At 34.3% G+C, this 20981-nt stretch overlaps 1 protein-coding gene across 1 annotated transcript in view; it reads right to left on the reverse strand.

The window, feature by feature from the left end:
* Positions 1–20981, reverse strand: part of LOC148940278 (ubiquitin carboxyl-terminal hydrolase 36-like) — a 72857-nt gene that overhangs the window by 8884 nt on the left and 42992 nt on the right. The window contains exons 7-11 of the mRNA XM_089106458.1: positions 14229–14373; positions 11419–11505; positions 7655–8007; positions 1843–2726; positions 111–189 (exon numbers count right to left, since the gene is read on the reverse strand). Of these exons, the coding sequence (XP_088962584.1) occupies positions 111–189; positions 1843–2726; positions 7655–8007; positions 11419–11505; positions 14229–14373 (1548 nt within the window). The remainder of the gene's footprint in view (positions 1–110; positions 190–1842; positions 2727–7654; positions 8008–11418; positions 11506–14228; positions 14374–20981) is intronic.

Genomic DNA, 20981 nt, shown 5'->3' on the forward strand with positions numbered 1-20981 from the left:
AGAACTTTAGGAATTCCTAAACCAACATTTCCCCTTTTCACAATAAACTTAACTATGATAATGAAGAATTTTCCAATAAGTAATAATAAACAGACAAAAGATCAAGTTACCTTGATTGCCGAATCCTAGGTACGACATGTCTTTGAGCTCTGATACGACGTCGGTATTGTTTGAATTATTTCCTTCTTCCTGTAAAAGACAAAATTATAAAAAAAAAACGTCGGAAAACTTGAATGCTTTTCTTCTTCCTGTAAAAGTTTTGTTCAAAAAAAAAAACGTCGATAAACGTTGTTATAAAAAGAAAATGTCGGTAAAGCTTGAATGCTTTCCTTCTTCCTGTGAAGGAATAAAAAAAAAAAGCCGGTAAACTTCACCATGATAAACATCAGTAAAACTTGAATGTTTTCCTTCTTCCTGTAAAAGAATTTTTTATAAAAAAAAAAAACGTCGGTAAACGTTATTAAAAAAAAAGTTGGTAAAATTGAAATTCTTTACTTCTTCCTGTAGAAAGAAAGAAAGAAAGAAAGAAAAAAAGACGATAAACGTCGCTATAAAAAACATTTAATCCTTTCCTTCTTCCTGTAAAAGACAAAATTGTAGATAATTTAGATTTTAAAACTCGATATGTTATAATGATTAATAAATGGAATTCATAACTTATGACAGTCAATAATTAAGGAAGAAAGGGATCCAACAAAAATAAGTGGTTAACTAAAATATAATCAGGGCAACATCAAAGAATTCAAGCAGAATTTTTTTTTTCTGTCATTCCGGCATATTAAAAAATATTTAAGAATCATCAAAAGCCAAAGGGGCTTTTGCCGTGTACTCCATAAGAATAGAGTAAGGAGGTAATTGCCGTTTGCTAATATTTTCATTTAAATACTTCGAAAAACGAAAACAAAACACACCCTAGATCTGAAAAAGCATATTTCTTTGCTTCTTAATTAAAAAAAGAAAACAATTCTTATCCCCCCACAATAATTTTATGAATTGGCACTCCTGGTAGTAGTTAATTATTTATTTATTTTTCAAATATTCAGCACTAACTGAAAGAATAGGATATATACAGGCCTAGTGCCGAGATGAACAAAGCCCCTTTCTATCACAAGAAACTCACTCCATCTATAATACCCTACATAAAAGCTACTGTGGGTATTTTATATCCTACAGATTCATTAAATGAGAAGAACGGACCTAACAAGAAGTGTTTTTTATTATGAAAAAAATAAAAAAAAACTTTGATTATTATTTATATGCTGTTTTATTATTTATATACTGTTATATTTATATACTTATATACTGTTTTGTTATTTACTAAGAGAGCACAAATTTGAAATATATACCGAATCTTTAAATAACAATAAAAAAATTTACATATTCTATATACATAAAATATAATTTTCCTTAACAAAAGTTCGTGAGGGATAGTATTTTATTTTCTTAAAGCCGGGTGAACATAAATGAATCTTTAACCCCCTTGGGACATTTTTTTGCCCAGTCTTGCACTGACTGGTAAGGCAATTGACCCAACTTGTTGATTAGGGTGGCAATGCATATTCCAAACTTTATCTTTGTCGTATCACGCCCTTAAATAGCGAAATGCCCCCATTTCGCACCGTGAAATTCCAAGGAAGCTTCAAATTTAATTTGGGAGGGGAGGGGGGAGGGGGGAGGGGGGTGAGTGGTCAACAATATTTTGTCTTCGATACACTAACCACTTTATTTAGATACAACTATATATATAATTTTTTTCTGAAGAAAAATTAAAGGTATGTACATCCAAATAACCGCAATCTGCTCTATATTTATAAGAAAGGAAAAAATGAGGATGAGACTTGCCAGTTGCTTTTTATTATCTTCTTCTTCTTCCCTTGACGTCGGTGAAGGAGTCTTGGCTCTTTCCTTCTTTGGACAAACGTCGTATTTCAACGATTCAGATAAATCATTCTCACTTGACTTTTGTACAGCTTCTTTCAATTTTTTTTCGTGTTTTAGTTTAAATATCTTAAGTTCTTCTATTGTAGCATTTTTATCACTTTGCTTTCTAGTCTCTTCATTTTCATCACAAGCTGTCAATCGTTCTTTTTTCACTTTTTTGGGAACTGGTGAGTTTAAACAACTTTCTGTATCTGAACTAAATTTTGAGTTTTTAGCGTCTGTTGGTATGGTGCTACGCTCCTCACTTTTAGCACGTTTGAAAATTTTACCCTTTAAATCAACAAATTTACGTTTCATGCTCTCCCATTTACTTCTACCGTCGTCTTCAGAAATTAACCAATCAGAGGTAGACACGCTAACAGTAGGCGGGATCGTTGTTCCATTAGTGACCTCCCACTTCCTTTCAGTGGCTTTCACCTCTGTTTTAGCAGTGTTTTTGTCGTCATCCGAATCGGATTCATATGGAACAAGACTCTTAGGTTCTTCGTTTTTTGTTATTAACTTTTCACCCTCAGGTTTTTTCACAATTACCTTAGTAGATCCGTTGAGTAGCGAAGGGACTGGTCCTTTTAACTTTGGGTTCATCACCAACCTAGGTTTTGTGGATTCTTTGGTTTCTGAATTTTGATTTAAAGAAAACGATATTTTTTCTCTTTCCTTAGCCTGAGGTAAGTTTCCATTCCTAAACGTTAAAGGCTGTTTCACAACGCCATCTACTCCAATTATGAGTGGTTTGATCACTGGAACAGGCCTGGGTAATGTGACAATTTTGGCCACAGGTTTAGCTAAAAAAAAATATTAATATTAAAATTTAAATAAAAATCAAATTAAATAAAGAATAAAAAAAATTATCTTCGGTCTTCTTTAACCGTTGAATACTCCACAGAAAAGTATTTCAATACAGTAAATAGCAAAAGTATCATTGCTTACGGTTTCATTAGGAAGTAATTGAGAGAAGGCAGGAGAGGAAGGGAGATAATTACACTGAATGAACAATGCGAACTATGTATAACAAGTAACTCTCGACGCCAGGGGCACCAATTGGGGAGCGGGGGGCAGATATCTGCCCCTCCCCCTACATTTTGAAAGATAACATTTGATATTACGATTAAAAAAAAAGTATATTTTTAAAATTTCTTCTTTTGTGCATCTTCCGTAAAATTGAGCATATCCTCGCCCCTTCATTTTTGTGAAGCTCTTCTCGGCCCTTTTATCTGTGCTGACAACTTAAATCAGAACATAGTCCCTGTAGTTATAAAATGTCCTTTAGTTTCTTAGAAATTATGTGATACTCTCCTTTAACCCAACCATTTAATTTGTAAACCTGACATGTCCGATTGTAATATCTATATTTTAATATTGTACATTTTGCTAATCAAAATACTTTTATTCGGCATTTCCGCTTGTGAGAATTGTCTTAAAAAAAAAAAAAAACTTATTTTAAATCGCTATGCTCGCGTTGACGAATCGTGTGCACGCCATTATGTATTTTGATTTTGGACAATAAAACTTCAATTTAATTTGTTTATTGTTTCATCGCTACAAAATGCATAAGCAAAAATAAAAACTAAAATTAAAATACATAAGCAATGATAATTACTGAAAATGAAAGATAAGAAAGAAGAAGAAAACCAGGGGAAAAGAAGAATGAAACATAGACAATAACAATATAAAAGTGAACCAGAATATTACTAGAAGAAATTTCAACAGAAGGTGTGAAAAGGTACTTATGAGTTGAAACCTAGCGAGAAAAATTGAATTCAACCCCTCGCCGGGAGATTCCTTACAAATCCTCTATCTTCTAATAGCATATAAATTGGCATTATCGTGGTCCCCCCCCCCCCAAGGTTATAGCAACAAATCCATGAGATTAAATACTAAAAGATATTGCCAAAACTCAAATAACTCGATTTTTTGCTGAGCCGCAAGAAATATGTGCAGATGATTTATGATTATGCAGAGAAATATGATTTCTTGTGCAAAGAGAAATATGAAAAAAAAGCTCATCAAACTGGAGAAAATGGTTGAGCAACCAACCCTCGTTTTTGACACGGTTTTGCGCCATTGTTTTTTGTTTGGGCCCTGGAGACCCGGTTGTTGCTCATCAAACTTGAGATTTTGTTTGAACCACCAACCCTCGTTTTTGACAGGATTTTGCCGTATTGTTTTTTATTTGGGCCCTGTAGATCCAGTTAATGCTCATCAAACTTGAGATTTTGGTTGAACCACCAACCCTCGATTTTGACAGGGTTTTGCCCCATTGTTTTTTTTTTTTTTTTTTTTTGAGGCTCTGGAGACCCGGTTGTTGCTCATCAAACTTGAGATTTTGGTTGAGCAGCCAATCCCCGTTTTTGACAGGGTTTTGTCCCATTGTTTTTTGTTTGGGCCCTGGAGACCCGGTTGTTGCTCATCAAACTTGAGATTTTGTTTGAACCACCAACCCTCGTTTTTGACAGGGTTTTCCCCATTGTTTTTTGTTGAGGCCCTGGAGACCCGGTTATTGCTCATCAAACTTGAGATTTTGGTTGAACCACCAACCCTCGTTTTGACAGGGTTTTACCACATTATTTTTGTTTGGGCCCCGGAGGCCCGGTTGTTGCTCATCAAACTTGAGATTTTGGTTGAACCACCAACCTCGTTTTTGACAGGGTTTTGCCCCATTGTTTTTGTTGAGGCCCTGGAGACCCGGTTGTTGCTCATCAAACTTGAGATTTTGGTTGAGCAACAAACCCTTGTTTTAGACAGGATCTTGCCCCATTGTTTTTTGTTGAGGCCCTAGACACCCGGTTGTTGTTCATCAAACTAAAGATTTTGGTTGAATCAAACCATGGTTTTGGAGTCAGTTTTGCTCCACTTTTCTAGGTTTTGGTCCTGTAGACCCGGTTTTTGGTAATCAAACCCAAGTTTTTAACTGAACCATAATTTCTGCCAAGTATTGCCCCACAGAATTTGGTTTAATCCCTCTAGGCCAGGTTTTTTGTCATCAAAAATCATGGTTTTGTTAAACCATTAACCATGGCTTTTTGCCCAATTGCTTTTATTCGGCCCTGTAGGCCCAGTTTTTGGTCATCAAACTTAATCCCACTGGATCATCATTGTCTTAAGTCCGGAGTCGGTAGTCCTAGTCTTTGGTCATCAAAATTAAGATGTTGGTTGACTCGTGAACCATGGTATTTTGGCTCAATTTTACGCATTACTCTTCGTTTTGGATTTTAAGACAAAATGTTTGTTCAACGACCTTATATTTTTGGTTGAATCATGAACTATAGTTTTTGGCCTGTTCTACCCCCTTATTTTTTGTTTTGGTCCTGTAACCCAGTTTTGTGGTCACCAAGATTAATTTTTCGGTTGAACCATAGTATTTTGCCAGTTTTGCATCATTGTTTTAAGTTTGGACTAGGTAATGCCAGTTTTTGGTCATCAAACTTGAGATTTTGGTTGACTCGTGAACCATGGTTTTTTGGCTCAATTTTACCGCATTACTCTTCGTTTCAGATTCGAAGGCCAAACGTTTGTTCACCAGCCTTTAGTTTTCGGCTGAACCATGAACTGTAGTTTTTGGCCTGTTATGCCCTGCTGTTTTCGGTTTTGGCCTTGTAGGCCCAGTCTTGGTCATCAAACTTAAATTTTCTTTTTTTTTTTGGGGGGGGGGTGCCATGCAGGCTGGGTTTTCAGCCATTAAAACAAGGCCAAACTTCCCTAGTGACAAAATGTTGGAACCCTTTGGCCCTTCTATTAGAAAAATGTCCTTTTTGTAAATTTAACTTCATTTATCTTCAATTTAACCCTTGGCCAAGCTGTTACTATGAGACGTCTTAAAAGAATTCGTTAATTAATCCCAGCTTGAAAAAGATCGAGGGGATGACTCATACATCAGCAAAGAATACTAAGTACTTTCAATTTGATTCGGCCATTCACAGCCAGAGGGTCACAGCAAGGCGCTTACCTCGGCTCGAAATGTTACCCGCAAGGTGTTTGTGCAATTTTAAACTAACCTTGTTTCTGTTTTGAATGTGAAAGGATGTGTTGTGAATAGTAAGTTTTTTTTCTACTTTACCCTTGACTTATTTTCGCCTAAGTATAGACTAGGGTCGGTAGGCTAGAGAAAGGCTGAGATTAGATTGGTTTGGGACAGGGAGATAACCCTGCACTAAGCAAGATAACTTTCCGTTAGGAAAAGAGTTTTTTAGGTAGCGTGACACTCGTGGCGTCTTGAGCAATTTAAAGTGACATTCACATACCACGGAGAGCACACTTTGCAAACCAACACTAGTCGTAGAATCAATGCGGGGATAAATTGAACAAAAACCTTGTGAAACCGATTTATTGCGTTATTATACTCTAGCGTCACTGGCGTGGCGTTAGAGATCAAAGAGTGGTAGCCTATACACTATCAAATTGAGTAGCGGTAGCTCCAAGGTAACCACATCATAACACAAAACAGCTGTTAACTTGATAGCTCATCAAATAGTTCGTGGTAACGAACTGTAAGTAAGGAGGGACCGGGCTCAATAGTAACCGAAACTCTAAAAACGGAATTTTGATACCACTAGATACATCAAAAGAATTGGATTTTTATACTGATTTATATATATATATATATATATATATATATATATATATATATATATATATATATATATATATATATATATATATATATATATATATATATATGTTTCATCAAGTTCAGTCTTACCCATCAAAAGTTACGAGCCTGAAAAATCTACCTTATTGTCGAAAAAAAGGGGAAAACAAAACCCTATAAGTCATAGAATCTTATGAAAATCACATCATCAGATTCAGCGTTTCGGAGAACCCTATTGTAGAGGTTTCAAGCTCCTATCTGCAAAAATGTGGAATTTGTATTTTTTGCCAGAAGTAAGATCAAGGATGCGTGTTTATTTGTTGTTGTTTTTCCCAAGGGGTGACCGTATCGTCCCAGCGGCCCTAGAATATCGCGAGAGGGCTCATTCGAACATAAATTAAAAGTTCTAGTGCCCTTTTTAACTAACCAGAAAATTGGAGGGCAACTAGGCCGCCTCCCTCGCTCATTTTTTCCCAAAGTCACCCGATCAAAATTTTGAGATAGCCATTTTGTTCAGCACTAGTCGAAAAACATAATAATAAACATGTCTCTGATGATGACTTAATCCCCCAAAGTCCCCAGGGGAAGTGTTACAGGTATGAACATTCCCTATTGTTTACAAATAGTATTGGTTATTGGGAAGTATACAGACGTTTTCAGGGGGATTTTTCCATGGGGGAAGAAAATTTTTCATGAAGGGTGCACCGGATTTCTCAGCATTATTTAAAAAACGATCAGAAATTGAATAAAAAAATAAGTTTTTTCGACGGAAAGTAAGAAGCAAGATTAAAACTTAAAACGAACAGAAATTATTACGTAGATGAGGGGTTCACCCCCTCGTCAATACTTGTTCTTTACACTAAAGTTTTTTTTTGTACTTTTAAAAGAGCTATTTATTCTAATTAAACGGCCTTTGTGATTTAGGGGTCATTCTTAAAGAATTGGAACAAAATTCAAACTTTAGCGTAAAGAGCGAGGTATTGAAAAAGGGGCGAACCCTCTCATATTCGTAATAATTTCTCTCCGTTTTATGTTCTAATGTTGCTCCTTACTTTCAGTTGAAAAACTTGTTTTTGTTATTTAATCACAAACTATCAATTAAAAGAGTAAAATAACAAAACTTACGAGATGCCTCGTGATTAGAGATACTCTTTGTTATTGACGAGAAAGAGCCATTAATGTCTGAGGAAGCCTGGCTCCGTTCAAACATCAGAATATAAGCTCCGGAGTTAAAAGCTGCATTAACTGATACTGAACGGACTGAACAATCGTCAAAACAATAGTAGTTTCCATTGGATGCCACAGCTATTGCAGTATAATGGCCACAATTTTGAGAAGAGCCAAGATGGTTGACAAGTGAAGTGAACTTATACGTGATAGGAAGTTTTGATCTTTGACTTTCGTGCAGAAACCGCGTTAAACTAACGGACTGAGAGAAGTGAATGGGTTTATTCATTTTACCACCAAAGCCAGAAAACCTTAAAAGAGGAGAAATGTTTAGGTTGAGCCAAGAATTCAAAAAATATTGACAAAACCCAAAATCTGATAACCTAAAAAAAGAGGAAATATTTTAGTTCAGCGAAGAATTCATAAAACCACGAAAAACCTAACAAAGCCAAGATACACTTTAGCTGAGCTAAGAATTACAAAAATTGCAAAGAAAAACTAAAAAAGAGAAGAAACGTGTTAGTTAAGCCACAAATTCATAAAACTACTACAAAACGCAACCAAAAGACCTGAAAAGCAGAAGAAACACTTTAATTCCGCCAAGAATTCAGACAACCACGACAATCTAAAAAAAGAGGAGAAATATTTTAGTTGAGCCGCGAAAAAAAAAAAAAAAACAATAAAAAACAAAGCCAGAAAACCTAAAAAAAGAAGAGATGTTTTAGTTAGACTGGTGGTCTTTAGAATTTAGTTTCATTATCGGCTCGCTTAGATAATATCCATTATTTGTATCTGTTATATTTTATTTATTTTTCTATTTTGTCTATTTATTATATTTTATACTGTTTATTACATGTTTATTATCAGTGCTCCTGATCAGTTTTTGTTCCTGATCAGATTGAAACTTACGGCCTTAAGTAATTCGGCCAAGATAAATCCAACGTACAACAAAAATTAAATCTTGTTACAGCCCTCCCCACAAAAATAATAGAGCCTAAAATGGCATTCAAAGCAATTAAATTTAACATTCAGTAACCAAATAACTAGTAACCCCAAAAATAATGGAGCCTAAATATGGTCAAAAACCTAAATCTAGCATTTAGTAGCCAAATAAATAGTAACCCTAAAAATAATAGAGCCTAAAAATGGTCAAAAACCTAAATCTAGCATTTAGTAACCAGTAAATTCAAAAACCAAAAATCTAGATTTAGCACTGGCAGTCCCAATGAACATTTTTTTTTTATCCATGATTTAGATTAGAGTTCACATAAAAAGCATTTTGTATTCTCTCTGTGGATTACCAAAGGGACCGAGCGATACGGCCAAAGACATATTTTCCCCTTAATCCAACCATAATTTGAAAGTTTAGAGACCCCCTTGACTAAATAGTAGACAAAATAAATGACAGAGATAAAACCGACAACAGCCCAAAACATTTGTCCCTGATCAGGTTGAAACTTAATGCTGAAAGTCCTAGGGCCAAGAGCATCCTGATTTACAAAAAAATATCTTGCTCCCCCCCCCCCCCCCAAAAAAAAAGTTTCCAGAAAGACTAATTTTTTAGTTTGGGAACGAGTAAAATAATTAACCAAAGATCTAGTATATTACACTAGACTAAGTCACTTTAAAAGCTTTCCCTAATTTTTCTGCAGATTTTTATAGTGACGAAGTAATTCAAACACGCAGGCCTTTAGCCCAGTTCTTCATCTCCGATAAGACCAATGATATATTTTCCTCTTGATAAGTTTAGAGTTAAAACGTAGTTTAAAACTATATTTTAACGTCATAGTTTAAAATTTTAGAGACCCTTTGGACTAAAGCAATCAACCAAATAAGAGGTAAATACTCGCATCTTAGACGTAACCGCATCAGCGTAACCAGATGTGTATTTTAAAGTTTAAAGCCATAAAAGGGAAAATGGCCCGAAAGTCCATTTTTATAGTGGAAATGCGCCGAATGAACGATTCCCCCCCCCCCCTAAATGCGCCGATTTAAAAATCCAATGAAAAACCGCCTCAAAAAAGCATCGAAACGGCGCAAATGCGCCCCATTTGGCCACTCTGAACCGCATTCCACACATAAATGAAATCACTTCACACTAAGAATTATCGAATTACTATCGAATTACGTAAATGCATTACTATCGATTACGATAACGAATTACGAATTACTATCGATGCATTATTATAGTGCGTTAAAATATCAGTGAGGTGTTACTAACTTTTTTAAACATTATTTATTAAAAGAGTTAGAGGAAAATATTATACGATATAGCGGGTTTTAGAGGCTACAGTGAGAAGTATGCAGATCTTTTTCCCATTCACTTTATTTGGTTTGCTGTAGGAGTTTTAAGTATTAAATTAGGTACTAATTAAATTTTAAATCAATAAAATACTAAGGAAAGAACTGTCCGAACAGCGATGATTTTGCTCTATGTTAAATAAAAAGCGTGAACAACTTTTTTACTGTATCTAAGCAGTCTTTTCGAAGGGGGAGGAGCAAGGGCGTATGGAAGAGGGTCTGCCCCCTCCCATCGAAATCCTAAATTTCCCTTGTTTTCTTGGCACTTCTTAGTCAAATATGCAAAATATGTTTTATTATCCTCCCCCCCCCCCTCAAAAAAAACCTTTTGTATGTGTCGTAATATCCTTGCTTATTAAACCATTAAAAACTGCAAGATAATATTAATTTTTGCTTTTTTTAAATACAGATAAAACATTAAAAACTGACCAAGTCTGACTGTAAATTTCCTGTAAAGGAAAGTGATGTAAATTTCCACTGCTTAAACTGAATAGAATTTAAAATCACCCCAGAAATTTAGGTTAAATGAGTAAAACAATAAAGAAATAACGGCTTAAAACCTGCTAGAGTTAATCCCTTAATATTTTTTTTTTTTTTTTTAAATTTTAGACAATACTACTGTAAACTTTAAAGTTAATTTCAACTGTATTATTTTAATAGAAATAACACATTATATTATTTATAATAATATAATAATATTTTAATAGAAATAATACATTATATTATTTATAATAATATACGTAATAATATTTTAATAGAAATAATACATTATATTATTTATAATAATGTAATATTTTAATAGAAATAAATATAAGAATTTCTTACTTGGGTTTACTGCAATTTCGTTTTACTCTTCATTTTCCTAACAAACGGAGCTACTAACAAACCAACCCTTAGAATTATAAAAACTTATACAATTATTAATGTTCTTTTAATGTGTAAGAAAACAAAATAACTGAATGAGCTAGCCGAAAAGTGATATTTTACCGGGACATACACACCCATTAGATTAGAAACCTCCTGACAAACTAATTAATTTAATAAATTAATTAAATAGATTTAATTCAGATTTCTAACAGATTCACTGGAAGCCACACCAACAATCATCTATTTCATAGAATACATTAAAAAAAAGTTACTACATATTAAAAAGGGTGTAAGGTTTAGCATGTTTTCAATTATATGTATTAAACATGGGGAGGCCATTTTAGAAAGCATTGCTTTAAAAGAAAAAACAGAAATGGAAATACAAGCTGCAACAATTTAAAAGATTGTAAGTTTGAAAGTAGTTTCAACTGGATGCATAAAACAAGAATATGTCTTTCTAAAAGCATTGCTTTGCAAACAGAAAAAAAATACACCTAAAATGCAAATGGAAAAACAAGTTGCAACATATTAAAAATGTTCTGGGGTTGTAATACCTTTTCAATTGGATGCATAAAACATGAGGAGGTCTTTCTAGAAAGCATTGCTTCGTAGCTGGTACTTTCTGTTTGCATCGATCACACCTGAAATATAATCATCACTATTAGTATCCTTCTCTTAGCAGCCCTTCCCATCACCTTTTTAGATTCAATTTAAGACGTATCTATGAAATTATCTTTTGTAAAATCTTCCATCCACATCCAAACTAATTTTATTGGAAACGTTAGGAGGCCTTTCTAAAAAGCAGTGCAATTAATCCTACCTAAAATGTAATCATCACTATTAGCATCGTTGTCAGACTTTTTGACAACCCAATCTCTTGTGAGTCATAGTTTAACATGTCTCTATAAAACCGACTTCTCTAAAATCAGCCATAAAAATAACCATAGAAAACATTTACCGTCGTTTCCAAAAAGAAAACCCAACTTCTTTCCCAAAATCAAGTTAAATAGCGAGAAAGTTCCCTCTATCAAATTTATAGGATCAAATTTGCAAAAGCGAATCCACTCCATAGAAGGGACTGTTGACTGCTGATATTTGGGCCAACGGCTCATAATGCGCAGAAGATTGACTCAGATTAAACGGCAAGATCTTTCTGGAAGACTGCCTCTGGAAAAAACTGGAAAAATCTTTCTCCTCTGGAAAAATAATTGGTAAGTAAATACGACAATCCAATACTGACATAGGGACAACGCGAACGCACTATTCGATGCCTTTTTTACATTCTTTTTCAACTTAAAATCATTTCACTTATAAATGAACCCCCCCCCCCCCTGACGGTTCCATACTTACCCCTCGGATACAGGTTTGTCTAAAATCTAAATAAAAATAATAAAACAACAAAGTTGTTTTCATTATATGCAATATGTTTCCATTAATCATAGTATCATGTATACTTCCACTAATATCCACATTCATAAATTATTTTAAATAATATAATTCAACAGATCTCAAATTCATTTACAATCAAATATAGGCTAGGTCTAATAAACTTAATGGGTCAAAGAACCCGTTTACAGAAAAAACAAAGCATGCTCAGATGCAAAGCAACAGGGAAATATATTGATTAGGGCTATATACGGGTCACCAGGAAGGGGCGGGTGCATATGCGATTGAATGATTATTATATTTGGAAAGAGCATACAATAAGGCAATGAATACTGCGTTAATGGGTATATTTTTATCACATAACCGCCTAGAAGTAAAATTTTTCTCTTGATTTGATTTTCCATCGTTCCCTCTTCGAGGAAGAAAACCTCCAATCTTAGGATTTATCGTTTAGTCAAAAGAAAAGCATACCTCATACTTTTTTTTAAAAAGCAAATTAGACAGAACGATTCCTCTAAGAGATTTGCTTACAACTAACGGAGCAAATTGGCTTCATAGCAAATTTTTTTTTACGTTTTCATTCTTTGAGTTTTTGCGTTTCTTTGTTAGTCATGTTTTCATTTGTTGACTTTTGAGATTTGAATTCAGCCTTTTTTTTTATTTCTTTTTTTAAGGTGGTTAAATAAATTAAAAAATAGGGAAAAAAAAAACAGGAATTCAACTTTTAATTAAACATAACTTCATGTGCAGTATTTAGTAGTATCGGTACGCAAAATTTTTGGTGCGGTATGCCAAACAATTTTTTTTATAACTTTCAAAAAAGTTTATTATTCTAATAAAACAGCCCTTGCGTTTCAGGAGTCATTAATAATTGAATACAAAAATGTCAAACTTTAGCATAAAATGCGAAGTATTGATGAGGGGACAGCCCCCCTCATATACGTAATAATTTCTGTTCATTTTAAGTTTTAATGTTGCTCCTTACTTTCAGTCGAAAAAACTTAGTTTTTTATATATTTAATTTACCAAATTAAAGGTCCATCAACCAAGCAATTGAAAAACAAAATTCTAAGCGAGAGGATCCTGTTTTTGCTTTTTCACAGTCTGCACCAGATTCGATTTTACAAGAAGAACTAGCAACTTTTTAGGGATAGGCTAGAAGATATAGGCTGAAATGATAGAAGGATAGGCTAGAAGAAGGGATAAGCTGAAATGTACCATGCAAGGTAATTACACTTTTCTAACTTTGCTCCTGAAAACCGTCTGAAACGATAACGGTGGACCTCGAAAAAGAAATCCCCCTCGAAAAGGAAACGCTATTCGAACAAATAATAAATGTTTTATTTGAAACAAGATTTAAAAACTAACTTTTATATCAGATATAGGGCTGTTCAAACGGAGGGAGGGGGGTCGGGGTAAGGGAGGGATGGGCACCCAGGATATGCGGGGCAGGGTCATGACCACAGCTTTGGAACAAAACGATTACATTAGTCATTTACAAAATTTACACAAAAACTTTTTTTTTGGGGGGGGGGGGTAGTTTTCCCCCGAGCGCTACAAATCCTACTACGTTCAACCCTAACCAGAGTTTCTACCCTTTTTCAGGGTTTCCACCTTACTCAATTTATAAAAAAGATTATCACCGTTTTAGAAAAGCTAAGAAGCTTTTGGCTCAAATACAGTTCTTTTTATATTTACCATAATTAGCGATTGTAGCTTTCTAACTCCGCTCCCCGAAGATTCTTTGAAGGGCCCACGGAGAGAAGCCCCCTTAAAAAGGAAAACATTTTTTAGTGGAAAAAATTCGATTTAAAGAACAAGTTGACAAGTTGCTCGCCCTCAGAACCCTTTCTCTAATGGAATTTAAGAGAAAAAATAATGTGCTAGTGTCTGGATGCCCAGTCTGAAAAATGACCCCCACCGCCCCTATATATATATATATATATGTGTGTATATAAAATAAATTAATTATACTTACTTATACAGGTTAGACCCTTCTAATGTTTCTTTCTTGAAAAAGAGGGATAGTGCTTCATCAAGAGATGAGACACGGGCAATATCCAGGGCTATATCTTGAAAATGTTGATGCGTCACAGAAACATAGTGACATTTAAGGCATTTGACTGAAATAAAAAACATCTTACAAATACGAACACGTCTTCACATCCACGAGCAATTGGTATGCTTCTGTTTCGGGAAAGACCAGATATGCTCATAATGTTATTATTCGTATTAAATTATTTTCAAAATTCTTTTTATTTTTATTTCAAACTGAAAAGCTTCTTATTTACATAATGTCAAATACTTACTACCACTTTAAATATTATTATTACTGTCAATAATATAAATAAGTTTCAAAGGTAATCTTTAATATTCTTTTTATTTTTAATTAAAAACAAAATGTCTTTATTTATGCACCGAGGATTTTTTTACCTCTCCCCAACTAGATTTAGGAAGATTTTTTGGGGTTATTCTCACTGAAAAATGCCTTTTATGATATTTTCATTGGAAAAATACAAAAATCCACCAATTTACAATTAATTTAAATAATTATTTCAAAACTACTATTAGTTTCAATAATTAAAGGAGCACAATATTCTTTTATATTCTTTTTTTAAAGAATTTTATTCATGCACTGATAAATCTTTACTATAAATGCCCTTATTGCAATAAATTTCAGCAATTAAAAACAATATTAATATCAATTTTTACATTATTCTATTTCAAAATAAAAATCTTCATTGTTATGCATTGTAAGTACCTAGCATTAGTATTTTTTTTAGTTAGACAGGAAGCTTTTTTAAGATTTACTCTAGGAATACATGAAAATTTATTTCCTATGTGATAGAACAATCAGAATTCACAAAGCAATGTTGCTTCGTTGTTTTTTATATATATAAAAAAAAAAAAAAAAAAAAAAAAAAAAAACGATGTTCAGTTTTTCAGGGCATGAAGGTAAGAACTTTCAGATTTTACCCTGTTCACAATGGGCGTAGCTGCTAGGCATCAATCTCAAACCCTCATCATCCTCAACTAATCAGAATAGTTTTTAAAAGACGAAGCGAATTATTATCGGTAGATAATGATTACATCTAAATATATGTCTAGAAAAGCATACGTGTGAATTGGACTTCAGAGAAAAAAAACGGACTAGATAGTAACATCTTGATTCTGTTCTAATCTATAATTATCACACTCATTCACGATACTACTAGACTAATAAAACAAAATCTGAAAACTCAGCGAGGATCTTAGCTACCAATCAAGTATAACCCAAAATCTATTGCCCATTGATACCAATTGTAATTGGAAATCCCATTGCTAAATCTTTAAATACCAATTGTTGCACGTTTCGTCAACGGAGCAGTTAAAGTACTAAGTGAGTTAGACTCTAAGAAATTGATTTTAACACTAAACTAAAATAAGGGAGGACTTTACCAAGTACTTACCTCCACCTCTCCTCTTCAGGACAGACTCGTAGGTTCACACAGCTGTGTTTTCTGAAAAACAGCATTTTTTTCGATTTTCGTCATTTATCTCACCCGTTTTTTGCTGCAAGTCTATTAGCCATGAAGGATCAACGGGTGCGTTGAAATAATTTAACCGAGCCAATGAAAATTGCAACCATCTGGGATCCATCAAAAATCGCACCACATTTCGCTGTTTATGGTTTAATAGATGGATTGAACCGACTCAATACGATCAGTTCCGCATTTTAGTTGCTGCTGCTTTGCGTGAATCGTTTTGTCCCCGGGAGAAAGTACCTGTGTCTTTCTGAAAATCGGCAATTTTTTTCAAATTTCGTCACTATCTCATCTGTTTTTTCGTTGTTTTTTTTTTGCTACACGTTCATCCGTCATGACGGTTCAACGACTGCGTTGAACTATTTCAACTTCGCCACTGAGAATCGCAAACATCTGGAAGTCATTAAAAATCACACCACATTTTGCTGTTCCTCATTTCCTCATTTATGTCACTACTGCTCTTGCTACGAACAGTTCCTCATTTATGTCACTACTGCTCTGCGTGAATCGTTTTGTTCCCGGATTTAAGTAGCTGTGTCTTTCTGAAAAACGGCTATTTTTTTCAAATTTCGTCACTCATCTCATCTGTCTTTTTTTTTTTTTTTTTGCTACACGTTCATCCGTCATGACGGTTCAACGGCTGCGTTGAACTATTTCAACTTCGCCACTGAGAATCGCAAACATCTAAAAGTCATTAAAAATCACACTATATTTTGCTGTTTACGGTTTAATAGATGGACTTAACCGACATGATATGATGGACTTAACAGTTCCTCATTTGTGTCGCTATTGCTCTGCGTGAATCGTTTTGTTCCCGGGAAAAAGCAGCTGTGTCTTTCTGAAAAATGGCGGTTTCTCCAAATTTCGTCATTATCTCATCCGTTTTTTGCCGCAAGCCTATGCGTGACGAAGGTTCAACGAGCGCGTTGAAATATTTAAACCGAGCCAATAAAAAATGCACCCTTCTGGGATCCATCAAAAATCGCACCACATTTCGCTGTTTATGATTTAATAGATGGATTTAACCGTCTCGCTAAAAACAGTTCCATATCTGTGTCGCTGCTGCTCGCCGTGAATCGTTAAAAAAAAAAAAAAAAACAGCAGCGTCTTCCAAAAAATGGCATCTTTTTGTACGATTTTCGTCATTATCTCGTCTGTTTTTTGCTGAAAGTTCATCCGTCACGAGGTTTCAACGACTGCATTGAAATATTTCAACTTCACCATAAAAAATCACAAACAAATGGGAGCCATTGAAAATCACATTACTTTTTGCTTTTAAGGTTTAATGGATGGATTGAACCGGCTTGATACGATCAGTTTCGCATCTTTCTCGTAGCTGCTTTGCGTAAATAGTTTTGTGCCGCGAAAAAAGCAGCTGTGTCTTCCTGAAAAACGAAAACTTTATCCAACTATCGTAATTATTTCTTCCATTCTATGCTGCAAGTATCTCTTTTGCAATCTCTTTGCAAGTATGCTGCAGAAGCTCTTTTGAAATATTTCAACTAATCCATTGAAAATATTTCATCCATCTGGGAGCCATTAAAAATTGCATTGCACTTAGATGTTTATGGTTTAATAGATGGATTGAATCAATTCGATACAAACGGTTCCGCATTTAAGTCGCTGCTGCTCTGTTTGAATCATTTTGTGTCGGGAAAAAAAACGGCACTGTCTTCCTGAAAACAGCCTTTCTTTACGATGTTCTTCATTATATCGTCCGTTTTTTGCTGTAAGTTTATCCGTCATGACATTTTCAACGACTGCGTTGAAATATTTCAACTTCATCATTAAAAATCGCAAACATCTGGAAGCCATTGAAAATCACATCGCTTTTTGCTGTTTACGGTTTAATGGATGGATTGAACCGACTCAATATGAGTTTCGCATCTACTTTGCGTGAACCGTTTTGCGCCGGGAAAAAAGTAGCTGTGTCCTCCTGGAAAACGACAATTTTTTTCCGATTATCGTAATTATTTCGTCTGTTTTATGCTGCAACTATACGCGTCATGAAGGTTCAACAGCTGTTTTGTAATATTTCAACCTAGCCATTGAAAATATTTCAATCATCTGGGATCCATTAAAAATTGCATTGCACTTAGCTGTTTATGGTTGATCAGATGGATTGAATTGTCTTGACATGATCAGTTTTGCATTTTTGTCGCAGCTGCTTTGCGTGAATCTTTTTGCAATGGGAAAAACAAAGCTCTAAACCCATGGATAAACTGCCCATATTTGGTTCAGGGAACGTAAGTAAGTAGCAAGTAAGATGGCAATGGACCCTTAAGGTCCAAACCGGCGATGCTGATATCCGTTTCGTAATTCTTCAGCCAGGAAGTGCATCGGGGGTTGGGGGCCAACCATCCTGTGCTTTCGCACACCCTTCCTGTTTACCTTCCCCAGATTTCTCCAGGTACCCATTTAGAGCTGGGTCGACTCAGGCTGAGCTTACAGAGTCACACCACTGACCTCCGTCCCAAGCCAAATAATTGGCTTTGCCTGGGATCGAACCCGAGCCCCTTAGAACAAAAAATTCTCAAACCACTGTGCCAACCACTAAGCCATGTTCAGGGAACGGGTGTTCAATCTGCAGCCTACTCTCCTTTCTTACTTGTAGCTCTTGGTTACTTGCTTTCTTATTTTTAGCAATTATAATTGAATTGATAAGATTTGACTTTAATGGGGTAACTAAACAATTTTTCTACGCATGAACAACAGACATATTTTAATTTTTATTTAGATTTTTTCCTAAACCAGCCAAACAGTTATGCAAAAAAGAATCCTATATAAATATAACGAGAATTAAACTTACTTATTGATACAATTCACGAGCAATGCCTATACTAACGAACCATGTGCAAACTTAGAGAAACACCTCAAAGTTTCTCTTAAAAAATAGGCTAAATAAAAAAGAATAGGCCTAAACTTCAGCTCAACTCCGAGAACAGCTTCACCATAACCTAAATGAAAACAGCACACTCTAAGCCAAACTTGATTTTTCGTCTTTTTTTCCAGATAGCCTACATATTTTTTTCCTATTTGCCTACATATTTTTAAATACATCGTTGATACCAAAACTTTCAAGAAATATTTTTTATTCGATACCCCCCCCCCAGCTATTACTTGCCATTTAACAGACACATTATAATTATCATCTTTTGCAGTACAAATCACGATCAAATTCCTACTGCTCCCTCCATAAGGTTAGTTTTTAATGCTATAACGGCAAGTCATATTGTATGGAATACGATTTCTGAATCAGCTCGAGGGTGCCACTCGTTAACCTTATTTTAAAATAAAGTCAATTTTTTGGATTCTTAAAAGTTTTTTTTTCTTATTTTCTTTGCTTTTTCTTTTGTGTGTGTGTACGATGGATTGGAGTCTATTCAGTTTATTTAATGTATTTAAATGTTGTCTTCTATTTTCATTTTTTTACCTTTCTTTTTGCTTTTTATTAAGTGAGTGATGTTTTAATTTTTGTAAACAATATTTATTATTTCTTTTGATTTAGTGCTTAATTAAATCGCATGTCTCCCCCCCACATTTCCAGGCCTAAGAGTTTTTTTTTTTGGGGGGGGGATTAGTACCATGTATTCATTGCACGAAAAATTAAATATGAATAAATCTTATCTCATATACTCAGGGATCTATTTGGGGGTCATTTGACTTAAAAAAAAAAAAAAAACACGGAAAAACGACGAGTTATATGAAAAGTATCTTTAGATATAGGACCGATACCCGCCATTTACATAAGAAATTTGCATGGGTTATGTGTAAGGAAAACCTACGCTAAGCCAAACTTAATTTATTTTAAAATATAAACTTAGCCATAAATGGTCTATATTCATAAAGAAGTGTATTCATTATATAGTATATTCATACATAGTTTATTCATAAAATACCAGTACTATAGGCTAAAGACAAAAAAATTGAAAACAAACTTTATTCTCAACTGATCTATACGCATAAAATTTCATCATTAAAAAAATAGAATAATTAGAAAATAGACACGTTTAAAACTTGAAGTCTTGAAAACTTTCGACTTTAAAGATCTTCTAAGCTGAGATCTTTAAGGATGAGATCTTTAAGAGTACCATAAAGAATTACCCGATCTCGTCGATTAAAAAACTTTTTAGTTTGTGTAGCCAAACTATTTAGCATTGAATGGGCTATCTTGCCCATGCCATGCATTGAATGGCTATCGTTGCCTTCCAATCATTTTCGACTATAAAAAAGGGCACTAGAACTCTCGATTTCCAATCGAATTAGCCCCCTTTGAAGTTTCTACGACGACGCCTTCCGTATGAAGTGCCTCTGGGGAAAAAAAATAATAATAAAACATTGGAGCCGTATGGCCTTTACTATAGGCAACACTACAGCGTTGCCTCTGAAACGGGGCAGATAATAATTTTTCGAACATTCGAGGAGTGAAGAATCAAATGCTAGTATTGTTATCCCTACAGAAAGACAGTGCGACCATATTTTAATACACTAATAAATGCATTATCTTTCCCTGGCTGGGGATTTTATTATGAATAGTATTGCTTTAATAAGAGATTACATAAAAAAAACAAGTTTTTTTAACTGAAAGTAAGGAACGACATTAAAACTTAAAACGAACAGAAATTATTCCGTGTATGAAAGGGGCTGCCCCCTCCTCAACGCCTCGCTCTTTAGGCTAAAGTTTTTTATTGCTTAAAAAAATAGAGTTGTGAGAAAGTCAAACTTTAGCGTAAAGAGCGAGGCGTTGAGGAGGGGACAACCCCTTTCATATATGCAATAATTTCTGTTAGTTTTAATTTTTGATATCGCTCCTTATTTTCAAATAAAAAAAACTGTTGTTTTTTTAGTCAATTTCTGAACTTTTTTGAGTGAATGCAACTTTGATTTTGGCTCACCGTACATGGAATAATTAAAACAAAATTTGCATATTAATTTTACTTTTTTTGGATAAATGGCTTTCTCGAAATTTTGCCCTGACGTAACTCAGAAATTAATTTACTTAAAGAACTTCTATATTCAAATGTTTTTATTATGTAAGCCCAATATAAAGGGGTTTGCTACCTAGTCAATTCCATGCTCTTTACGCTAAAGTTTGAATTTTGTTCGAATCACAAACCCCTGAATCACAAAGGCCGGTTAATTAGAATAGATAACTTTTTTGGAAGTACTAAAAAAAAATTTATTGAAAAGGGCAAGGCATTGACTAG

This window comes from Artemia sp. Qi Xiang Cuo, chromosome 20 (genome assembly GCF_049724085.1).
Source record: "Artemia sp. Qi Xiang Cuo chromosome 20, ASM4972408v1, whole genome shotgun sequence".
Classification (NCBI taxonomy): Eukaryota; Metazoa; Arthropoda; class Branchiopoda; order Anostraca; family Artemiidae; genus Artemia; species Artemia sp. Qi Xiang Cuo.